The sequence below is a fragment of the Canariomyces notabilis genome (assembly GCF_033297395.1).
Source record: "Canariomyces notabilis strain CBS 508.74 unplaced genomic scaffold N656scaffold_2, whole genome shotgun sequence".
Taxonomy (NCBI): Eukaryota; Fungi; Ascomycota; class Sordariomycetes; order Sordariales; family Chaetomiaceae; genus Canariomyces; species Canariomyces notabilis.
In genome coordinates, this window is record NW_027041824.1 from 1,286,523 (window position 1) to 1,309,147 (window position 22,625).

Consider the following 22,625-nt stretch of genomic DNA (forward strand, 5'->3'; position numbering starts at 1 on the left):
CTGACTGACTGTAATAGCTAATACTGCCCTGTGGCGACTGGGTAATTGAAGTGTGTTGAATTGGCTGTATTTGACTGCGTTGCGTTGATTTGACTGACCCTGGCAAAGTGGCTGTTTTTGAGCCTATTTTTGGTGGGCCGACTTGTGTGTTGGGCCAAGATGTGGTAAGTTACGTTACACCTGCCTGCTGTCCGTGCTTCTTCCAAGGCTGTTTTTTTGCTAGGCGCGTGCATTCACACTCCATTTCCACTGCACACGACAAGACAACAGCCGGCTGTGCGAAGCTACATCCACTCGGTCTACCAACTGTAGCCTCTTTCCGCGGCGAACCCAGTGCCACTGACATCTAGCACGACGACAACATCAACGGGCCGCGACAATGGCTACGCGGGCCGCTCCTGCGGCGGGTCTCCCTGCCAAAGTAGCATCAGTGCCGCCTAACCAAACCCTCTACGTCACAAATCTACCCTCAGCTAAGATTCAGAAGGAAGATTTGCGAACGGCGCTCTACATGCTGTTCTCAACGTATGGCTCGGTGCTGGATGTTGTCGCCCTCAAGACCATGAAGATGAGAGGACAGGCCCACATCGTGTACAAGGATATCCAAACGGCGACAATGGCAATGCGATCATTAGATGGTTTCGAATTCTTTGGCAATCCATTGGTAAGGCACCCAGTTTGGCTAGAGATACTCGCGAATACTTTGCTAATCCGAGACAGAAAATCTCATATGCGAAATCCAAGTCAAACATCATTGCTAAGCTCGACGGCAGCTTCAAGCCGCCCGCCGCCTCTACCGCAGCCCGGGTCGAGATTACCGATCTCCAGCAGAGCATCTTCAACGCTCCTGTACCAGGGGCAACCACAGCTGCGGCACCATCGGCAGCGCCCGGTCTTCCGTCCAAACCATCAGGCATCGATCACGCAATGGCTGATGCTGGAACCCCCGAGAGCCGTGGAACGAAGCGGCCCAGAGAGGAGGAGGACCAGGCGGAAGAAAGTGACTCGGACGTCGCAATGGAGGAGGAGAGTGACGAGGAATGATGGCCATTCCGGTCCGAGTTGTTGTCCAACAGGCGGCTTGAAGCTACAGGTGGCTGGTCTCGGACTCGAGCGCCATCTCAGCAGGCACCCACAAACCAACGCAGCCTCCGACGAGTCCGAGCCATACCATCAAGTAGGTCTCTTTGGAGCAGTCAAACTTCGACATTGCTTCACCAAGGAGACATGGATGGATGAAAAAGGAAGGAACACCTGTGACCGGATGATGCTGCAGAATGGTTTGTGTTAGTCTAGACCTCGTTACGCATGGCAGAGTCACCCAGTTAACCAATTGACAGCGAATTTACAAGACAAGAGCACGTACGTCGGCCGAAATGCCGCCGATTGCACCGCCGCTGCGGAGTCCGTCCTTGTACTGATCCGGCACAAGGCGTCGGAACACCGTATCGATGTGGAAAGTTTGCTCATCAGCTGGGAGACCGTGCAAGCTGAACCACAGGCATGGCGCTTGGTATGTCGGATGCAGATGTATTTCGTATTTGACGTAGCCGGCTGTGACGGCTGGTCTTGGTTTCCGTGGCAGTGCGGCCTTGGGATTATGTGAGACTGCTAGAACGGGCCCATCTTCAGGAGGCAGTTGGGTCCTCACCTCGTCGTCAATCTCTTCCGCCTCCGTCATGTCGCTATCCGCTTCCGTGTCTATCCTTGCCGGGCCTGTGTGGTCGTCAAAGGAGAAACTGTCCAAAAACATGGACAGGTCGCCATCGTCTAGCTCGCCGTCCAGGGGGCGGACGATCTGGACATAGGTGTTGTACTCGGGACCTAGGCTAAAGGACGTATTGAGCGCCGAGCACACCCTGAGCTTCCACCGTTTCCTGACTGGGCCGAGAGTTGCTTGACAGTATCGCCTCTCAAGATGATGACAGACTTCAGCAAATTCCTCACCAGTGAGAAACGGGTAACTTCGAAATTCTGAAGAAAGAGGGCCGTGCCGGGCTTTCATCATGCCCAGGTATGTAGATGAGTGAAACTGTGAAGTTTGGTGGCGAACGGATGTTGCGTCTTCTACCTCAACAACCCCACTGGATTGTACAAATTTGGTCAACTTGATATTGAGGAGATAATCAGAAGATGAAACCCAGACGAAAAGGGTACGCTAATAAACCGAATGCCCAAGAAGTGACAGCTAAAAGTGTACCTTACCATGGGAATTCGTACCCAAGACATTCAACCCTCAGTTCCATGACCCATTTGAAGCCCAAGCAGTGTATTAGGTAAGCAGCCTTATGCCGTTGCTTGGTAGAGATCTTATGTACCTACGGAGTACCTTACTCTCAACTCTCAGGGTCTAACCAACCCCGAGAGAAGTTAAATGGATCATCAGAAGGCCACCACCATTCCTGCCATAGTGAAACGAGACGGTGTCCGAGTTCCAGTGTACTTCGTAACGTTAACAATCACCTTTTGTGGTTGCCAAGACGGGAATTCAGCTCTGGGTGTGGTGTAATACACGTACTAACTGGTAATTTTACCGGATGTATGCAACTGTCCTGTAATTATTTACAATACTGTGCATAACTGACCAGTTGTTCAACTTCAATTTTGAATCGTGGCATATTTGCCAGAACCAAACGGTGGTTGCGAACGAAGAAGGGCCAAGAGTATTGGCGGACTGGTTGCGGAGTTCTCTGAATAGTTTGAGCTTTCGACCTGTATCTTGTCTCTGACAAGAGTTAGGCGTTATCTCTCAATGCTCTAACAGTCAGTGTTGGACGCTACTGCCATGCCTCGACTGCCAACAGGTGCGATTCTCCGATGAACGTTCGAGACCCCTTCAACGTTCGCAATCCGAATCGGAGCCCCATTGCCGCTTGGAAGGGCAACCCAAACTACAACCGCACCTCAACCGACGGTTTCACGGCGCTCCACCACGTCATACGAACCGCCGCGACCGCAACCCGAACCGCAGCCGCCGACCTCCGAGACAAGGCAGGCGAGGCAGTCCTCTCTGCACAGCAGGCAATCAGCGAGGCCGCCATCTCCCTCGAAAGAGGCGAGCAGGCAGCAGACGAGGAATCACAGAAGCAGAGGCAGCTCAAAGCCAAGAGGAAGAAGAGGAAATACAGCGGCAGCAACGAAGACGAGAAACCCGCCAGACCCACCCCTGACAACCAAACGCAGAACAGCCAGGACATGTCTTTCACCGTCCCGAAAAATGTCCCCTCCTTCTCCAATCCGCAACGACAGTTTGAAGACCGCCTCTGGGCAGCAGCAACCTCATCCTCCTCCTCGTCACGACAGCGGTCTGCTGCGGGGTCGGGCGTGCTAGGCGGCGTGCAGGACCTCCTCTCCCCGCGCAGCAGCCGTGCCGCCCTGCCCATGTACAAGGACAAGCCGTACGCCTCCCCGCCCGGGCGCGGGAGCCGGTGGGTGCGGTTCCGGCGGAAACGGACGTGCGCACTGCTGCTACTCGTCGTGGCCGGGCTGGTGTGGTGGACGGGTCTGTTCGCCGAACACCAGGAGAGGGCCGTGACCAAGCTTAACCAATGGGGGTGGTTGAGCCAGGAAGGGACTGATGGGCGGGGAAAGAGTAAGGCGGATTGGTTGAAGAGGAGGGAGAGGGTTGTGGAGGCTATGGAGCTGAGCTGGGATGCATATGAGAGACATGCTTGGGGTGAGTTTCTCTAACTGTGTTGGTTGAGGGGTTGAGGCGTTGTGCTAACTTCGGAGCTGGATAGGTTATGACGAGTTTCACCCCATCTCCAAAACAGGGAAGCAGATGGCGCCCAAAGGGCTCGGGTGGATTATTATAGATTCGCTCGACACGTTGATGCTGATGAACCTAACCAGCCGCCTAACGCACGCACGCGAATGGCTGTCAAAGTCCCTAACATGGGACCAGGACCAGGATGTGAATACGTTTGAGACGACGATCCGTATGCTTGGAGGCTTGCTGTCGGCTCACTACCTCTCAACTACCTTCCCTGACCTCGCACCAATACCGGATGATGACCCGGGTAGTCCTGGGGAGGACCTATACTTGGAAAAGGCAAAAGATCTCGCAGATCGGCTTATGGCAGCGTTTGACTCCCCATCCGGCGTCCCATACGCTAGCGTCAACCTGGCGAAATACAAAGGCATAGTATCCCATGCTGATCTGGGCGCATCCTCCACAGCGGAAACTACGACGCTGCAGCTCGAGTTCAAGTATCTCGCCAAACTAACGGGCGAGAAGGATTTCTGGGACAAGGCTGAGCGGGTGATGCAGCTGGTGGATGACAATGGCGCCCAAGATGGCTTGGTACCCATCTTTATCTTCGCTACGACTGGCAAGTTTCACGGCCAGACTATTCGGCTGGGGAGCCGCGGCGACTCGTACTATGAGTACCTCATCAAGCAATACCTTCAGACGAACAAAAAGGAGTCGATATACCAGGATATGTGGCAGGAGGCGCTCCGCGGCGTGAGGAAGCACCTCGTCACTTACACGGAGCCGTCTCAATTCACCATTATCGGTGAGAGACCAAGCGGCCTGAGCGGAGACCTGTCACCCAAGATGGATCACCTCGTTTGCTTCATGCCGGGCACCATCGCTCTGGCGGCAACGGGTGGTCTGCCGGAGCGGGAGGCCAAGAAGCTGCCGACGTGGACGAAGGAGGATGAGGCCGACATGCAGCTGGCGCGCGAGCTGATGCACACGTGTTGGGGCATGTACAAATGGATGGCCACGGGTCTCGCTGGCGAGATCACCTACTTCAACATTGGCAACCCGCCGCTGCCCGAATCGGCCGAGCACCAGACGCCGGCCGAATTCGACCCGTCCCCCGACGCCGAGTGGCGCAAGGACTTTGATGTCAAACCGTTTGACAGCCACAACTTGCAGCGGCCCGAGACGGTCGAGAGCCTCTTTTACATGTGGCGAATCACGGGCGACATCAAGTACCGCGAATGGGGTTGGGAGATGTTCAAAAGCTTTATGAATTACACAGCGGTCGAAGAGGGCGGTGGTTTCACAAGCTTGTCTAACGCAAACAAGATCCCGCCAATCGCAAAGGATAACATGGAGAGCTTCTGGCTGGCAGAGACGCTGAAGTATTTCTATCTGTTGTTCTCGCCCGACGATCTGCTGCCGCTCGACAGGGTAGTGTTCAATACCGAGGCGCATCCACTGCCAATGTTTGATATGGGCTCGCTGTTCTCGACCGGGTGGAAGAGGAAGCCGCGGGATGAGAACGGCAAGATCGTGGTATGATGTATATAAGTCGGATGGAGTGGCGGTGCCTCCTTTTGGTTAACGATGGAAAAGTATGTAAATGTATACAGTACATAGTGTAGAGCCCCTACGATGCAATGTTTATACGCCTTCACTTACTTTATTTACCTTCCGATTCCTGGTGTTTCCATAGAATCCATACACTACTGGGGATCCCCTGGTGACTGATAGGAGTGGACCGGGGCGAAGATAAGGTGAGACCGACAACGTTCAAGGTGAGACAATGTCTGACCTTCCCGCGGCATACGCAACGTAGCTAGCCCAGAAGAACTGAGAATCAGGTGAGTTGACACTGACTCGCGTAGCACCAGTATGTTTGGTCAACCCTCCAACCATCACTTCCACATTGGTGATTTTTCTACTTTGTCAGTTCGATGCAAGTCCTCGTCCCGAATACCCGATTTTCTGGGATGCTTGGTTGGGAAACTGGGGTGGAGTTGTCATCCAAGCCTTCAATTGGCTCTTGCCTCAACAGTTGACCGGGACCCCGATCCTCCCGCCCTCTCCCCAGTTCCCAACCACGCGGTCCCCCAATGGCCAATGCAACGACCCAAGGGAGCGGTTGGTGCTGGTACCTTGCCAATAGGATCGAAGCATGGCGTCGATAAGCAAGCGACATGATCTCCAACCAAGGCAGCGAATTGGGCTTGGCCTTGTGCGATGTAATTTTCTCATCTGCTTGCCTTGCTCACGTCGCGAAATGTGTAACATCATCGACGTTGGGCTTCACTTCTCGTCGAACAAGCACGGCAACCCCGGATGATGAGTCGAGACACTGGGCACACGCCGTGACAACTTTGACAAGCATGAGCTGGTTGAGCAACCAACGCTAACGTTAGCTCGATGCTCTCATCAAATGATCAATACCATCCAATTTGAGCTAAGCAGCACGACGGCTGCCGTTCCTTGTCCCTGTGTCCAAACGTGTCCTGGAGCAAAATCACTCAACATCATCACGGCGAGCTGCGAAGTACAAACTCGGCCTCGGCCTCTGCCCGGGGGACGATGATGCCTCCGTCCCGCGACGTCGAGATGGCCACATTCGGGCTCAAGGAGGATTCCTGGCCGCGAGGCAGCATGATGAGCATGCGCGGCGCCTCGGCCTATTCCTACTACGATGACGAGACCCCGCGCTCCCGGCCGATACGCCGCTGGCTGGACTCCTTCCGTCGAGACCCAGGCCGCCATATCACTCCTGCCTTCGCCATCCAGACCCCTGAGGATCTCAATATAGCATCCGCCCCCCGTTTGTCTGACGATCTGCCGCACGCCGAGGGCGTGTCAGCCCGGGATTCCCAATCCCAGGACGGGCACTACTTCGACTTACACGCCGCCAATGTCGGCACGGCAAACACCCTGCTGTCTCGTGAGCTGAAGGGGAGGCATCTCCAGATGATTGCAATTGGTGGCTCCATCGGTAGGCGTTACTTCCGCGACTATGGTGGCCGGGCTTGTTGTTGCACCATGTTGCACCATGTTGGACTGTGATGGGGTCTCTCTCTTTCCCTCCTCGCGTATTCTAGCCGGTTAGACCACTTAGTTATGATCAAGAAACGCTGACATGGATCGCTACATTTACAAAGGTACCGGCTTATTCGTAGCGTCCGGAAAGGCTCTACACACCGGGGGCCCAGCTGCCCTCCTCGTCGCATATGTGTTTGTCGGGGTGATGCTGTACTGTACAATCCAAGCCCTGGGTGAACTCGCCGTGACCTTCCCGGTTGCGGGCTCCTTCTCGGCCTACTCGACAAGGTTTCTCGATCCGGCATGGGGGTTTGCCATGGGCTGGAAGTGAGTTTCCGATTCCACATTTTTCACCCAGGGCGTACTAACAATCTCAGTTATGCCCTGCAATGGCTTATCGTCCTGCCGCTCGAAATAATCGCAGCTTCCATTACCGTCGGCTACTGGAACAGCAACTTAAGCCGTTCCATCTTTGTCACCATCTTCCTATCCACCATCGTCATCATCAACCTCTTTGGCGTTAAGGCCTATGGCGAGGCCGAGTTCCTGTTCGCCATCATCAAGATCACCGCCGTGATTGGCTTCATGTAAGACACCCCTCCCTCCTCTTACATAAGCCTTCCAACCAATTGCTCACCATTCGTGCTCCATTAGCCTCCTCGGCATAGTAATAAACATAGGCGGGTTTCCCGACGAGGGCTACATTGGCGGGAAGTACTGGACCGACCCTGGCGCCTTCAACAACGGCTTCAAGGGCATCTGCACCGTCTTCGTAACCGCCGCCTTCGCCTTCACAGGCACCGAACTCGTTGGCCTGGCCGCTGCCGAAGCCGTTAACCCGCGTAGATCACTCCCGACGGCCATCAAGCAGGTGTTTTGGCGCATCACCCTCTTCTACATCGTCTCGCTCACCCTCGTGGGGCTGCTAGTGCCCTACAACCACCCGGACCTCCTCGGCGCAAAGTCGGTCGCCGACGCCTCGGCCTCCCCGTTCGTCATCGCCATCGAAAGCGCGGGGATCGGGATCCTCCCGGCCGTCATGAACAGCGTCATCCTGGTGGCCGTGATTTCGGTCGGCAACAGCGCCGTGTTCGGCAGCTCCCGCACGCTGGCTGCGCTGGCCGACCAGAAACAGGCACCCGCGCTGCTAGGCTACGTCGACCGCCGCGGGCGCCCGCTCGTCGCCATCCTGGTCGCCTCGTTGGTGGGGTTACTCGGCTACCTGGCCGACCTGGAGCGCCAGCCCGACGTGCTCAACTGGCTGCTGGCCGTTTCGGGCTTGTCGTCCATCTTCACCTGGGGCTCCATCTGCCTGGCGCACGTGCGCTTCCGCAGGGCCTGGGCGGCCAAGGGCCGGAGCGTCGAGGAACTGGCCTTCCGCTCGCAGGTCGGCGTCGCCGGCTCGTGGGTTGGGCTTGCGCTCAACGTGCTGGTGCTGGTCGCACAATTTTGGATCGCTGCGTGGCCGATCCCGCCGACGCCGCTTCCCAGTACTACTTCTTCTTCTTCTTCAGATTCTTCGTTTTCTTCCACCGAGGCGGCTCCGCTAAATGGGGACAGCTTCAGTGGGGCTACTACCCGGGGCGGGATCGAGTCGACCGGCGATGCGGTGCAGACCTTCTTTCTGCAGTTCCTCTGCGCGCCGATCGTTGCCGCCTTCTACGTCGGGTACAAGCTGTGGTTCCGAACTAGGATTGTCAGGATCGCCGACATCGATGTCGATACCGGCCGCAGGGGGTTCAACTTGCCTGTTTTGATCGCGCACGAGGTGGAAGAGATGAAGGCGTGGCCTACATGGAAGAGGGTATATAGATTTCTATGTTGAGCGTCATTTCCGTCTGGGATTCCCCTGCCGTTTGCCGTCCTGTTTGGGCATTCGGAAAGGAAGGCGTTAAGGGCGTTTATTAGGAGGGCGCTGTTGTATAGTAATAGATGCCCATTGGAAACGGCTTTCAAAGGCATGGTTGCTGGGTTGTTAACAAGATGTACCGGGGTTAGAGGGATCTATATACCCATTAAGAGCTCAATATAACATAAATGCTCGGTTTATGATCAAAGTGGTATATCACTGTTCCCAACTCTCTCAAGCGTGTAACTCAGGGGGGCATCTTATCACGAAGCGGCGGGATTTGAAAATGAAACTCGGGAGAGGCCGTGGCTTGACTTCTTCGTGTATGTATGTACAGGCTCATGAGCAAGAAACGTAATGACACATCTCAACTCCGAGCTGTAGCCACCCAATCACTGACAGACGATAAAGCGAAGTAAGGGTTAAGAAACCTGGTACATAATTCTTCACGACGGGCCTCAAACCTCAACCAACATAGCTCTGGTGGTACAGCCCGATAATTAAACAAGGAGGCTTATCGCCTGTCCAACGGTAAGAAGAACACCACTCCTCGCTAGCATACAACAGCGGAGGAATGACCCAAATGAAAACCGCCGCGACAGGGTCTAGTGTAACAGGATATGATATCCTTCTCATGAATCATGAGCAGTGCGTAAAAACGTCAATCATCGAGAGACATAATCGCTATGATGTCCTTTGTCCTTTCTCTTTGTTCACCATGTCCCCCAGCCGGACTCACAAAACACTTGCCATTCAGGGAAACTAAAAGTCCCAGAAGTTGTCCGACTTGGCTGGAGGCCCACGTCCACCCTTTTTCTGGGGGTTTACCTGGTCCTCGCCCTCGCCGGTAAACCACGCGCGCGAGGAGCCCTTCTTGCCTCCCATACCGTCACCGGCGATAACAATGCCGCGGTCCTCGCCGGCCGGCCGTGCAGGGTTGGGATTGCTGTTCTCCTTTTGCGACACGGGCGACGACCTGTCGTAGCCCGCCCAGCTGCTCTCCATCATCTTGACCACCTTTTTGCGATCCTCGGGCACCTTTGCCGGCTCCTGGTTGTTGTTGGCATTGGCGTGATGGGGCGATTCGTCGGTCAGATTGAAGTGCGCCTCAAAGTCCTTGGCCCGACCCCCGAGGTTGGTGATGTTGCCCAGCGGAGGCGGGCCGGGGCTGGGAACGCTGCCCTCCTCGACGTGCAGCCTGTTTTCGTACAGGTGCAGACCCTCGTTGTGCAAGGTACCGCGGGGAGGCCGGCCCGCGTTGCGAGACTCGTCGCTTGCCGGGCCGTCGTCGCGCAGTTCAAAATGAGCCTCGGCGTCGCGACGCGGCTTGGGCACGGGCGCATTGGGAGCGGGCGTGTTCTCAAGTACGTCGTTCTCGGTGCCCCAGTGGCGTACGTCGCGGGCGCGGTGCATGCCCCGGCTTGCAATGGGCTTTTGCGGCGTCTCAAAGTCGGCAAAGGACCACTGGCTGTCGCGCTTGCTCTTCTTCGCGGCAGCGTCAGCATCGGCCTTGGGTGCGGGAGGTGGGGGCGCCTCGGAACCGTCGTCAAAGTCGAAATGCTGGTACTTCTTGGGGTTGGGACGCACGAAGCGCTCAGGCGACCGGTTTCTGTCGGGTGTGTCGGGACCCGTGTTGTCCTCCTCGGCCTCGAAGATGCGCATCGGCTGGAAGTGCTTTCCCGCGCCGACCTTCGGGGCGATGGCCTTGCTAGGAGACATCGACCGCTCACGACCGTTGCTTGGGGAGCCAGGCTCCTCGACGGGCTCGTCACCCAGGATCTCGGTGAAGGAGCGCTGGCGGGGTCTTCTCCCCGCGTAGGGCGAAACGACACTGGCGGCGATATTCTCTTGCTCCTCGCGCGGCGCAAAGAGGTCAAGCGATGCATGGGGGTCGCGGAGGATGTTGGTAGAGCCGCCACGGGAGCGGGCTGGGGCGCTTTCTGCGGGCTTAGTCTCGACACCGTTGCCCTTGACACATTTTGCAATGAGGCTGATTTGCTCCTTGCTGTCGCGGATGGGCCAATTCTGGCCGGATCTGCCAATGACTTCGATCTGTTTGAGAAGCGAACCTTGGTCCCAGCTCTGGCGTATCTGCGTGATCTTTGTCTCGCTGTCAAAAGTCACAATGTGGGTCTGCACACATGGGTCTAGTTAGCTAAGGTGCTCCAATCCAGCGAGGCTATTGTCTTAGCGGCATCTTACAATTGCGAGATGGACGGTGCGATCAGCAAGGAAGTTGTCGTCCAAGCCTGGGAGATATGGCCCTCCGCTACTGACAAACTCCAGCGTGGTCTCGGCTTCCAGGACAAGCACATTCTGGGCCTCAAGTGCAAAGAGCGCGTCCTCCTTTTTCTTGTTAATCTTGTTGCGCAGGGTGGCGAGGTGCTTGATGATGTCGGTCGCGCTGGTGATGCTAGTCGTGGTCGTAATGTAGTGCAGCGACGCGTTTGCGGCGAGTGCCGATGAGTTCGGCGCAGCTAGAAACTGCTTGTATGCAGCCTGCAACGCCATGTCTGCGGCAGGCAAAATCGATGGCACGGTGGTCTCAGGATCTTGAATATCAGAACCAGCGTTTCGAAAATGGAGCTCGAGAAATGTTGTTGGGGAAGGAATTGAGCGAAGAAGGACGCGACAAAAATAAGGGAGCGGAGTGCGCAGTCGACTTGGAAACTCTTGCACCAGGGGCAATGGGAAGGACCGGGATACGGGATGAAATGGACAGCTGCATTGTGTAGGGGCCGCATCCCCTGGCTTGGCAGGCACCGATGTTTTTCTCGGTCTGTTTACCTGCAGCCTCGGCTGTTTACTGCTACCTTATTAGTACATATGCCTAGGATATCCGTAAGTCTTGTGATATTTGGATGCACTTCAGCGGTCTACACCTGCATTGCACCTGCTAGAAACTTTTTCATCCAAAGTTCAAGTCAAACAAATGCACAGAATTTCGTTGGCAGCCATCAGAACAGCGGGACTCTTGATTGATGAATCGAGGATGAGAGCCCCGCAAACCGTTTGGTTTCAGGATGAGCAACGAACCCCACCATAGTCAAGCCACAGGGTCCAGACTGTCTCCACCTGTCATCCTGTTCAGGCTAGAAGCTCTTGGCTCGCTAGTTGATCACAAATGGCGGCTGTGGCTGGGCCTCGACGGACTCGACATCGACATTGACGATTCAGATAGTTTTTTATGCTCAGTTATGTATACATGAACGTTACGCAGCGAACCTGACTCTTACAACAAGTTGGTTACAATATGATATATACACTCTAAAGCGCTCGGAGCTGAATGCTAAATCCGTTAGAACTCATGCACATCGAGGTTTCTTGCGTATCTTTCCATTGCGCATCATGAGAACCGGGCTCGCACGTCGTGCCCCGGGCGTGCCATGGATGGGAAGGCGGTGGAGGCTAGACAGGAGCCTCGACCAGACTGCCGGGACGCCATGTTGCAAGCACAGGCAGTGACAATGCAATGGCGAAGGTGCAGCTTACAGTTACAAACCTGCACGGCCGCCTCTCACCGTAATACATTCCACTCCGCCTCCGTTTCAGGTCAGCACCACCTGAGAGTCCATTGAAACCACTTTCATAGGAGCAACACCACAGCCTTACTGGATGCCTCACCGTCCTAGAGGCATCCATCATCGGTAGTGGTCTGTTCAATCATTTGATGCTTTCATGCATTGGCTGGCCATTTGTCGCATTGGGGGAACCTTGCTCCTCCTCCCCAGCGTCGCCTGAAGCCTCCTTGACTTACATCAGCCTGGCTCAGGTCATCATGTCTATTACACACTTCAAAGCCTACCTGATGTGTGGGCTTCACATGGAGCTCCGAGTCCCCAAGGTATAGATAGATAGAAATCCACTACCATAGGCACCATGTCTCCTGAAGACTCGGCTTGCTATTGTATTGTACAGCAAACTATCTTTGACAAGCTTATAGTCAGGGCAGGCCGGTACCATTCGCCCGCTTGTCCCTTCTAAGTGTCGAACTGTCTTCTCGCCGGATACACGACAAGCCCGCCTCTGCCGTGAACCACCAAACATGATACTCGAATACTCCATGACCGCCAAACCCAGGCTTCACACCCGCAAAATCCATGACACCTACAACGGCATCAGCCACATCCCCTTGGCAACGCATGTTTGTGCCCGTGCCAGATCCGGTGGCAGCGACCAGCCCCTTGGCCCTCGTCCAGACCAGGTCTTCTCCATAACCCTCTTCTACGCAGCCAACAGGGCCTGTGAGATCTACCGCTCCGTTGACGACTTTGTGACTCTCGGCCGTGCCCTGACGACGTCGTTCTACTCCCCCGCGCAGTTATCACCGTTCCCGGCGATGCTACTACTACCCTCCTCCCCGAGTTGCACGGAAAAGGAGGACGATACCCGTACTGCTGCTACTACCAGTCCCGCTATATGCTTATGTACTAGTACTGCGCCCTGCAGCGCTCTTCCTTACTCCCCTGCCTCGACAGACCGGAGGGAAGCCACCGCTGCCCGGCTGAGCTTGGAACTGAACCGCTTCCTTGAGGATGTACTCGGGAGAATGAGGGGTGAGAGCAGGCATGGACTGGACTCGTCGGCGATGGCGGCACTGGAGCGGTTTCTGAGGCGGAGGGCGGGTGATTGTGGAGGGAGGTGATAGGCTTATGACCTTGAGAGAGGGAGGAAGGGCGAGGAACGCAAGCTTCGCTGTAGCATTGATTAGATGACGATATCAATACCGACCTTAATCAAAGCCATCCCTTACATCCCACCGTCTTCCATCCGTAAAATACAGTAGATTGGTATAAAACTGTTTCTCTAGCCCTCCCACCATGACGCCCAGCCATAAACAAGTACAGATACCCCAAACAAAGCCGAAAGCCAGACACTCCCAACCCATCATTCAGCCGTACACAGCCCCTCCGGCAGTTGGACAACACCGATTCATGTTCTCGCAACCACCCACGCCGCATCCTCCAGTTGCTTCAACACCGAAATGATATTCTCACTGAGCGACGGCAAGCCCCCCCAAACGCCCACAAAATTCGCGCTGAGAATACCCTGCGCAACTTCCATGCACGCGCGGGGGTCCTCCAAAACACACTCCGCCACCCGCGGCGGCGCACCACCACTAGCACTACAGCTCGCCAAGTTTTGAATAGCCGGCACCCCCTGGCCAAAATTCAACCATGCCTCCGAGGCAGGCGACTCCTCCCCGTCCAAAAACACCGTCGCTCCCCGGTATTCCACCGGGGCACCAGCACCAGCGCCCGCACCCGGCACCACCCTCGAGGCGCGCATGACAATGCCATATGTCCAGAGACACAGCGCCGCGTGGTGCACGGCCACTGCGTAAAAGTCCTTCAGGTGTCCCGGGGCACACATCCTGCCCCAGCGCAGGACCTGGCCGGCGTGCCACAGCGCCCGGCGGGCTTCCGCAGTCGTCACCCAGCGCTGCAGGGCTGGGTACACGCGCTTTGCCTGGTCCTCGCCTTCCTTGCCCGAAAAGAGCTGCAGGTCGCTGAGCGAGACGTGCAGGTTCATCCAGAGCAGGTGGAGCACCATGCTCTCCTGGGCCGACAGGGACGGTATCCGGGGATGGTGGTGCTGGGTGTGCTGCCAGTTCCGCATGACATGCTCAAAGGCCTGGAGCTGCTTGCAGAGCTCTTGGTGGCGAGAGTCGAGGAGCTGATGCATAGTGTTGCTCGCAAAGGACGGCATGTGGACGATGGGGCGGTGGACTGAGTTTAGTTGCCGGTATTCCCAGATAAGAGACCAGAAGGCGTGCAGGAAAATCGAGACGCAGAACCGGAGGTCGAGTCGCTGATAAACTGCTGATAGCAAGTTGACGTCTTGCAAGAGATCGCAGAGGGAGGGAAGACGCTGATCGTCTCCCATGCCGGCTGCGAGATAACGGGTTTTGAACTCCTCGGCGTTTCTCGCGAACCATAGGTCTCTTGAGCATGGCAGTGGTAATGTAAGTTCTGCATAAGACGTGAAAGGGTTGGTGAACTGCGTCATTGAGGCTTGGGCATCTCTCAGGTAGGAGTGAAAAACAAGCCTAGATTGCCGGGTCAGGGGAAGGCCGAAATAGCGCGGGTGAAGAGCTGCTCACCTTTTCCAGGACTCAAGTTCCTGCCACTTCTTCCACTTGTCCTCTAACACCTGGCCTACGTCTGAGGGGAAGATTACAATGTCGGGGTAGAACGCTTTTCCAAACTTGCCCCGGTGGCGCATCATCTATGGAAGTCAACATGGCGTTTCACGCGTAGATCCGCTTGCAAACTTACAGCTATGGGTACAGACAGGTCTGCCGCTGGGTCAGCCAAAGGCACAAAGGAGATGGTTCAATGAGAAACTCACGGCACTCGGCAATCTCCGTTTTTCGCCGGTTGCCGCTCCAAAGCCCGACATCTTGGATTAGCACCAAAGCCTGTACATCTCCCAGCTCGGCTATTTTGCTGTTGTTCTCATCGAACTGCCTGTCGATCAGCGGATGTGGGCTTTGAGCTGGGGAGGGAAGCACGCACTTTGTTCGGGATTGTAACCCCTGTTATAAGTGCTGTTAGTTCGGTCTAAGTTGGACGGGCAAGGATACATGTAGGACACTTACGGATCATTTCCTGCAGAGCAAGACCAAACCGACGCAGCAAAGGAGTCGGGGTCAGGACAGCACCGGCGGCAGCGGCAATGGCCTGCCACTCGGTTGACTGGCTATTTAACGAGAACGAACCGTAGTGAATCCAAGACGACACCTGCAATGAATGGGCTGCGAGAAAGATCTGAATCCACGAATCCATCGCGTCGGCTGACGGAAAGGAGCACGCAAGCCGGTCCGCCGTATTCTTGTCACGGCAGGTACTCAGAACAACCGCCATGATCTTGTCTCGGCATGGAGTGCTGAGTGTCTCCTTAGAGACTCGGCCTGCCATCATCCGGTAGCAATTCATCTGAGCGTCGCTCGCATCGGACGGCAGGGTAAGATGGGCGTGTTCGGCATAAAAGCCGTCTGTTTTGTGGGGATCCCACCTCCAGGGGGACTCGGTCCAGACCTTGGTCAAGGCCGAGCGCATCGCCTTCAAGCCGCTGTTATCCTCTGAGCTAGCCGTTTGTTCTGCAATGCTCCGGGCCGCATCGAAGTTCCAAGAGTCCAGAAGGCCAAAGTCGAATTTGCTGAAATCCAAGTTTGCGTCGTCGCAAAAATCCAACACTGCGAATCCATCCGGCTCACCTAACCGGGCCGTAGTGCCCAATGGCTGATCGTAGAGCACGTCGCGCAAGAAATCAGCAAAGGGAGCTCTGGCATTGTCGTGAGCCACGGGTCCCACATGGCTTCCGGCATAGGGTCGGAAGTGATCTACGCCGCTCTGATCTAGAGATGCCGCCGGGGTGAGCAATTGGCCTTCGACCTTAATCGAAGGGCTACCGGCGCTCATAGGATCTTCTTTCATCTCTACAGATCTGATGGATTGAGCGAAGAGATTTGGATTTGAAGGCGCTGCCACGGTGTCTGTGCTTTGTGCATATCCCATGCTTGAAGTGAGACTGTGGACGGAATCAGGAGAGGTTTCCTGCTCAGACCCTGAACGCTCCGCAGACAAATGCAGTAGGCGCATGGCCGGATCTTCTGAGGCAACCTGGCAGGTCAGGCCGCGATTCCTGCAGCGAGTGCATCTACGAAGAGTTAGTAAGGCGGCAGCAATCAACAATACGTGAGGCGCGACTTGCGGCTTGGACTCTTCGCACTTCACCCTGGCTCTTGCGCAGGCTTGACAAGCATGTGCCACCCTGCTCGCCGAAGGGGAGGCATTGATACGCCTGCGCTTCGTGCCACTACTGTTCAGGTGGTTTGCACGATGGCGCTTCAAGAGATCGGCCCGGGAGAAGGCTTTGGAGCAGATCTGGCGGTCTGTCAGCAACCAGCTCACGACAAACGACAGGGAGAAACTCGCATCACAAACGAAGCGCTTTCCAAGCGTGTGAGTGGCAATATGTCTCTGATCAGGTCAGCTACGTGTGCGAGAGGAAGCGAATTGACCACAGGCGAGCTTACCTGGAGATGCTCGGGTCGAGAGTACCGGCCTGAAATTGCAGCTAACGTCAGCAGTCCGGCAACCAGCCAGAAGGGGGAATCGGCTGATGGAGTTATACGCAGACACTCGGCACATTGGTACAGCGACGGCGTCTTGGAATGGGATCCGGCGGGTTGTTGAGCAGCCGGGCCGGTGGAGAGGGCGGATGTGGCTGCGGCTGCGTCTGCAGATGGGACAGCGGATGGGGTGACAATGCCCCGGGAGCGGGACCCATCTGCCGACTGAATAGGAGTGCCGAGAGTCGCAGATGCATCAAAGCCCGGCAGCGGCTTCTGGGGTGGCGCATGTGGCGGCGACGGGTCGGGAGGATCTGGAGGGTGGATGAGGTGCCCGATGGGGCTCGCCATGTTGGTTTCCGGGCCGAAACCGACAAAAGCAGCACCTCCAACTCAGGACAACTGCAAGCTGTCGTCGGACTGCAAGGCTCTGCAATCTAACCAATGCAGCGTTCGTTGATTGCCGCTCTAGAGCATCTTGCTCATCATCTGTTTCCCCAGCTCACTGAACTGCGGGTAGCACATCCCTAGGACGGCGGGCGGCGCCGAATCATGAATGCTGGGAGCCGTCGTCTGGAAGGGTCCGGGGTTCCTCAGGCCAAATCGATTGCGAGTTTTAACGTTGTGTGGTGTGGACGGGAAGCTCGCATGCAGCTTGCAGAGCGCCCACGGAGGGAGATCCGAGGTTTATTATTTGTTGGAGTTGTTGGAGTACGCGCGGCCATGGGATTGTTCGGGCTTAGTTGTTCGCCCCGCGGCCCCAGAGGTGCGAGTCTTTCCATGTTTCACAAGATACCGATTATTCTTGGCACTTTCATGATCTCATCAATGGATCCAATTCAGTCAGAACCGCGCTCACCTTAGGTCCTAACAGCTCAGTGAACATTACGAAGATATTCTGGCGGGATGGGTTACTCGCCGAACGGGAAAGACACTTTTGGGCAAGGACTACCGTAGAGCACTTGACATACCTTGAAGCCTTCTTTCCTAAACTTTCACAGGCTGCTGCGCCTCAAGGGGATCCTTCCTCGACAGGGAACAGCTTCTCGGGAAGGACCGAGCCACTTAGGTAGGTAGGTACTGTGTAGCAAACTAGTAGGCTCTCAACATTCACCTTAATCATCAGCTTGCTCCTCCTCAGTCCTCCGAAAACTCGCATGAAACCCCTCTATGCACCGGTGTATAAGCAGGTAATGCCAGATCCCGTGGATAATTGTTCCCCTATGCGACCAGGTGGTATTCTCAAGGTGAGCAGAAAGATATCTTTGATCCTCACAGTCCTTTACACGACACAATACAGAGGAATGGTCAGAGGTGCCGACCTGACATATGGAAGTTGAGTATGTAACCTGATCATAGGAAACCTAACGGTATAATTGATTACAGGCATGCAAATTGTGCTCGGCATCGCCCATCATCCACGAACACGCCCGCGCGTTGAGCTGTGCCGCCAAAATGAGCCAAGTTCCCCGAGGTCCCCTGTCCGAGGCGTCAAGCCACGCTTACATGCAGGCTCACAACAAAAAGTCCAGGACATGTTCGCAGCTTCAGAGCCTTGCGGGCTTATGCATTGACGCGATTCCCATCGACTTTGCTCTACAAAATACGATTTGAAGTTAGCGCCTGACAATTGCCTACACACCGGTCCCAGGCAGCCCCAGCCCTTCCCAGGCCCAGGGCCCCGAGATACCAGGTACTCGGCCTCGCCGAACCATCATAAGGACCGTATAGTGCTTCGGCCACGCCTCTGCTGGCAACTTGTGTCTCTGTTTTGTTTATCTTCTTCCCTCCTTTCTCCCTCAGCACGTCCGAAATGGCCAGAGACGGTATTGTACCCCCTTTAGGTGCAGACCATCAGCTCGACGGCGACGTGACGGCCCTAAAGAGAACTCTTGGCAACATACGGCTCCGTCATCATGAGACAGGCAAAATAATCTTGATCCCAACGCCCTCATCTGATCCAAACGATCCATTGAACTGGTGCGTCCATTCGCTGTTGAAGTCCAAGTAAATAAGGCAGCTGAGCTGAGAAAATGGCAGGCCGCAATGGTACAAATACTACATTGCAACGGGTGAGCGTTGACGTGCTCAAACATTCAAGCAGAGTCAACTATTGACACACTGGAAAACAGTGGTCTGCATTGCCATGATGATGTGCAATTTCCTTTCTGCCGGCCCGAGCATTGCCATAGTCAACATGACTATGGAGTTCTTCCCGGGTGCCGACCCTCAGGCAGACCCCCAGCTCTTCAGCACGTCTGTAGCCAAGGTGGCCTACTTCTTCTCGACACTCGCCCTTCTGCAGGGCGTTGGGAACTTCTTCTGGATTCCCATTGCAAACAAGTACGGACGACGGTCGACATACGTCTTCAGCTACGTGATCTACTTTGTAAGTTAACTTCTGTGACCCTAGCCGACAGACAGGTGAAGGAAAAACTAACGGCTGGGAGGCTACGGCTCTTTGGCTCAATTTTGAGCACTCGTACGGAGCGTTTCTCGCCGGCCGCATCATCATGGGCTTTGGAGCGGGTGCTGCTGAGACAGTTGGTACGCCGCCCTTCCAGCCCTTTCAAAACCTGAGCTCACTTATCCTTGTATAGCGCCTATTACCATCGCTGATATATTCTTCCTCCATGAGCGAGGCACCGTGATGGCATTTTATACGTCTTTCCTGGCAATCGGCGCCTCATTGGGCATAATAATCTCTGGGTGAGCGTCTTCATACCAACATGTGCCTGGCCGTTGTCACAGGAAAAGGGGCTGACCCGCCCATACGCAGCCTGATTACTCTCAATCACCACTGGCGTGTCATCTTCCAGGTTTCCGCCGCCTTGATTGGCCTCGTCCTCCTACTCATCTTTTTCACTCTCCCAGAGACGGCCTACATTCGGGTGCCACCACAAGCAAGCGACGATGAATCCTCGCCATCGTCAACCGAGAAAGTCGGTGCTTCTGTCACCGTCACCGAGCGCCCCTTCCACCCCCTTTCGGCACGAACGACCTACCTTGAATCACTGAAGCTATTTCCGGACAAGGCTCTCACAACCGAAAGCCTTCTCAAACTCGTCATCCGCCCCGTCGGCTTGATCTGCCTTCCCCCGGTGCTGTGGGCGGCTCTCGTCGAGGCCGGCACAATCGGCTTCCTTGTCGCCGTGGGCTCCAACGTGGATGTCGCCTTTGCCACCACCTATCAGTTCAAGTCCTGGCAGACGGCGCTGTGCTTCGTCGCGGCCGTCGTCGGCTCGGTGGCGGGCATCCCCGCCGGCGGTCAGCTCGGGGACAAGGTGGCCGATTGGCTCACCCGACGCAACGGCGGCGTTCGTGATCCAGAGATGCGCTTGCCGGCGATGATACCGAGCCTGATTGCCGCACCTCTGTCGCTTATTTTGTTCGGTGTGGGGATTGAACATAAACTGCATTGGATCTGTCCAACCATTGGGATCGGGCTACGTACGTCTTCCTTCAAGCTCCTACCTCCTTATAGGTACTTCTCTTTACTCTTTACTACGGGCAGCCGCTAACACGCCGTGATCGTCACCCAGTAATGTTTGCCATTGTTCAAGGCACAAACGTTGCGCTTGTCTACGTCATCGACGCATACCGGCCCGTCGCGGGCGAGGTTACGCTCGCCGTTATGGGCTTCAAATCGCTCTTTGGCTTCCTCTTTTCCTTTTACACCAACACATGGGTCACCGAGTCGGGCTACCAAACCGCTTATGGCATCATGGCAGCCATCTCAGCCAGCGTGCTCTTGTTATGGATCCCCCTTTATTTTTGGGGTAAGAAGATCCGTCGCGATACTTGGCAGTGGCCCGTAGTCTCATATATTCACTGGAGCGACGATCGTGAGGTCGGCGAGTAAAGGCATGAGGGTCTTTCTCTTATTATCAATATAGAAAAATTTCTTTGCTAGAATCATAATGTAGTTCGCGGGACCAACATAATATCCAAAATGATACAGTGGCCGTTCTGGCAATTTCTAATTCAGCATTCCCGGGCACGGGCAATGCTTTCCAAAAAACAACTCCTTGTCTCTCTGCTACGAGCGAGGAATGCAGACACCCGCTAGTTTCCCAATCTCCCTTTAGTTAGGTTGAGAAGTCCCCTGAAAGTCAACCGGCGTGCTTGGTTGGCCGGCCTCGGCTTCGTCGAGCTGGATGTTCTTCTGCAGCTTCTTTTGCTGTTCAGCCAGCTTCGTAGCCGTGTCCTTGCCCTGGGCGGCCTCAATCTGCAGCGCCAGCACCGACAGCTGCAACTTGAGCACCTTATTCTTGATCTTGCCCCGTTGCAGAGCCGCGCCCGCCTCCGTCTCGTCGCCGCCGGCAGCCTCGATGGCCTCGTTGAACCCGCCCTCCTGCGTCTCTGCCGCCTCGGCCGTCTCGCGCGCCGCCTTGAGAATGGCAAGGTCCTCCTCGTCGACCGAGGCAAGGTCTGATTGATCGATCTGGGTTCACTGTGTAAGAAAATACGACGAGACAAAAGGGGTTTTTCTTTCGGGCTTGCATACGGGGAACTTGGCGTTGACTTCGGCGAGGGCGTTGCCAGCTACGCCATCAGAGACCTGGAATTCCGAGTAATCCTGGACTGTGAGAACGCCTCTCTTGACTTTGGGGCTGTTGGTACGAGAGGGGAGGGCGAGCGAAGAGCCGAGGAGAGAGAAGAGGAACGCTGCCTTGAGATACATCTTGGCTAGGTTTTCGTTTTCCGTTGGAAGGATGCTGAGAGATGATTGAGATGCTGGAAAGATGAGAAGATGCAAGGGAAGTATGAAGCGAAAACAGCACAGCTGTAAGTCAAGAAGTGAAGACAGTTAACTGAGAGAAAAGAAAGACGAAAAATTCAACGCAGGCTGGTGGACTGAGGAATACAAATAATATTCCCCGTGAGTGAGCACTCGGATCTTATGTAGTTTACCAGTCACGAAGCATTGTTACCATGATGCCGTCACCCGACGGCTCCATTCGGCCATGTCGCCGCATTCACAGGACAGTCACCCCATGAGCCTCCTACATCAGTGGGCTCGCCAGGCAAAGGCGTCTCATCTGTCGCCCTGACAGGCTACGTCTGCTCGGCTAGGGGAGTTGGGATACTTCAATAGCAGGCCGAAACTGACAGGGGGTTGAGAGCCTCTTCCGGTCTAAATCCGTCGCCAGGCTCAAGCTTCTCAAGCATCCATGGATCTGTGTCTTGCATAGGAGGATCAAGAGATGAACTTGCCCCGGTTTTAGGGGCTAGGTTGCTGTGGTGCAACCTGGACCAGCTGGAGTCCTGGATAACCAGGAGGCAAGCGCCGTTTGGGAGGCGTCGCACTAGGTAGAGTTCTTGATCTGATGTGCTTCAGGGCCCTGCCATTTTCGGTGTTGTATTCACCGAGGCGCGACTGCGCGCAAGGTCACGTAGCGGTGACATTCCGATATAGTACTTGGTCGTCTTTGCCAAAGGATGTATGTGTATAAGAAGAAACGATCCGAGCTGGTACTGGTGGATTTTTCTGAAGTTGCCGCCGCGTTTGACAGTTTTGACGGTTCAAACTGAAGCTTGGGAACTTGAGCTTGACCTCTTAGGGGTCTGACCGCCTTTTCGTAAGCCGTCTGCAGACCGTTGACCGACGGCTGCGACGTTCCAGCCGCTGAGAGTTCACAACTAAAAAGTTTGCGGTTGTAAAAGTCCAAACGTTTGATTCTAGTAAGCGGCTTATCTCAGGCCAGAGGTCTGAATCGCCAGAGGTCTGGCAAGTCAAACGTTTGGTGGAAATTGAACCATCAGGCTAACGGCTTGAGTACGGCTTGAGTAGGGTAAGCGGCTTGAGAGAGTAAGCGGCTGGAATAGGGGCTGGCCCGTGCCCTAGGGTACGTACATACAGTACCACTCCAGGCTCCTACTCTCTGCACCCAGATCACTGTACATCAGGTACTTAAGGAACAAGATCAATTCAAGTATCTAACTCCTACCTTAGTTAC

The 22,625-nt window shown here is 55.3% G+C and overlaps 8 protein-coding genes across 8 annotated transcripts; 4 read left to right on the top strand and 4 right to left on the bottom strand.

Moving 5' to 3' along the window:
• Positions 1-379: 379 nt before the first annotated feature.
• On the top strand, positions 380-1,044 carry N656DRAFT_702304 (RNA-binding domain-containing protein; the record flags this gene model as incomplete). The annotated part of the gene is made up of 2 exons (XM_064811009.1): positions 380-664; positions 721-1,044. 2 exons carry the CDS (start codon positions 380-382, stop codon positions 1,042-1,044), a joined length of 609 nt encoding a protein of 202 aa, XP_064674001.1.
• Positions 1,045-1,152: 108 nt separating this feature from the next.
• N656DRAFT_774699 (uncharacterized protein) lies at positions 1,153-2,151 on the bottom strand. Its single transcript, XM_064814319.1, has 2 exons — positions 1,341-2,151; positions 1,153-1,286 (listed from the first exon to the last, which is right to left on the bottom strand). The coding sequence occupies exon 1, from the start codon at positions 2,006-2,008 to the stop codon at positions 1,346-1,348; it is 663 nt and encodes a 220-aa protein (XP_064674002.1). The 5' UTR covers positions 2,009-2,151; the 3' UTR covers positions 1,153-1,286; positions 1,341-1,345.
• Positions 2,152-2,611: 460 nt separating this feature from the next.
• On the top strand, positions 2,612-8,783 carry N656DRAFT_723758 (glycoside hydrolase family 47 protein). Its single transcript, XM_064812521.1, has 7 exons — positions 2,612-3,676; positions 3,741-5,094; positions 5,725-5,840; positions 6,156-6,692; positions 6,859-7,066; positions 7,117-7,326; positions 7,394-8,783. The coding sequence occupies exons 1-7, from the start codon at positions 2,818-2,820 to the stop codon at positions 8,562-8,564; spliced, it is 4,455 nt and encodes a 1,484-aa protein (XP_064674003.1). The 5' UTR covers positions 2,612-2,817; the 3' UTR covers positions 8,565-8,783.
• A 567-nt stretch (positions 8,784-9,350) lies between these two features.
• Positions 9,351-11,099, bottom strand: N656DRAFT_786798 (uncharacterized protein; the record flags this gene model as incomplete). Its single annotated transcript, XM_064816556.1, has 2 exons — positions 9,351-10,721; positions 10,791-11,099. The coding sequence occupies 2 exons, from the start codon at positions 11,097-11,099 to the stop codon at positions 9,351-9,353; spliced, it is 1,680 nt and encodes a 559-aa protein (XP_064674004.1).
• A 1,427-nt stretch (positions 11,100-12,526) lies between these two features.
• Positions 12,527-13,377, top strand: N656DRAFT_250284 (uncharacterized protein). Its single transcript, XM_064809004.1, has one exon. It carries the CDS (start codon positions 12,634-12,636, stop codon positions 13,231-13,233), a length of 600 nt encoding a protein of 199 aa, XP_064674005.1. The 5' UTR covers positions 12,527-12,633; the 3' UTR covers positions 13,234-13,377.
• Positions 13,377-17,116, bottom strand: N656DRAFT_249307 (uncharacterized protein). Its single transcript, XM_064809003.1, has 10 exons — positions 16,728-17,116; positions 16,630-16,658; positions 16,529-16,573; positions 16,305-16,477; positions 15,190-16,250; positions 15,107-15,126; positions 14,940-15,054; positions 14,867-14,886; positions 14,692-14,816; positions 13,377-14,637 (listed from the first exon to the last, which is right to left on the bottom strand). Exons 1-10 carry the CDS (start codon positions 17,014-17,016, stop codon positions 13,521-13,523), a joined length of 2,994 nt encoding a protein of 997 aa, XP_064674006.1. The 5' UTR covers positions 17,017-17,116; the 3' UTR covers positions 13,377-13,520.
• Positions 17,117-18,478: 1,362 nt separating this feature from the next.
• N656DRAFT_702292 (MFS general substrate transporter) lies at positions 18,479-20,527 on the top strand (the record flags this gene model as incomplete). Its single annotated transcript, XM_064811006.1, has 7 exons — positions 18,479-18,645; positions 18,706-18,737; positions 18,798-19,054; positions 19,116-19,212; positions 19,266-19,374; positions 19,445-20,115; positions 20,208-20,527. 7 exons carry the CDS (start codon positions 18,479-18,481, stop codon positions 20,525-20,527), a joined length of 1,653 nt encoding a protein of 550 aa, XP_064674007.1.
• A 222-nt stretch (positions 20,528-20,749) lies between these two features.
• N656DRAFT_701112 (uncharacterized protein) lies at positions 20,750-21,349 on the bottom strand (the record flags this gene model as incomplete). Its single annotated transcript, XM_064810919.1, has 2 exons — positions 20,750-21,109; positions 21,173-21,349. 2 exons carry the CDS (start codon positions 21,347-21,349, stop codon positions 20,750-20,752), a joined length of 537 nt encoding a protein of 178 aa, XP_064674008.1.
• Positions 21,350-22,625: the final 1,276 nt, after the last annotated feature.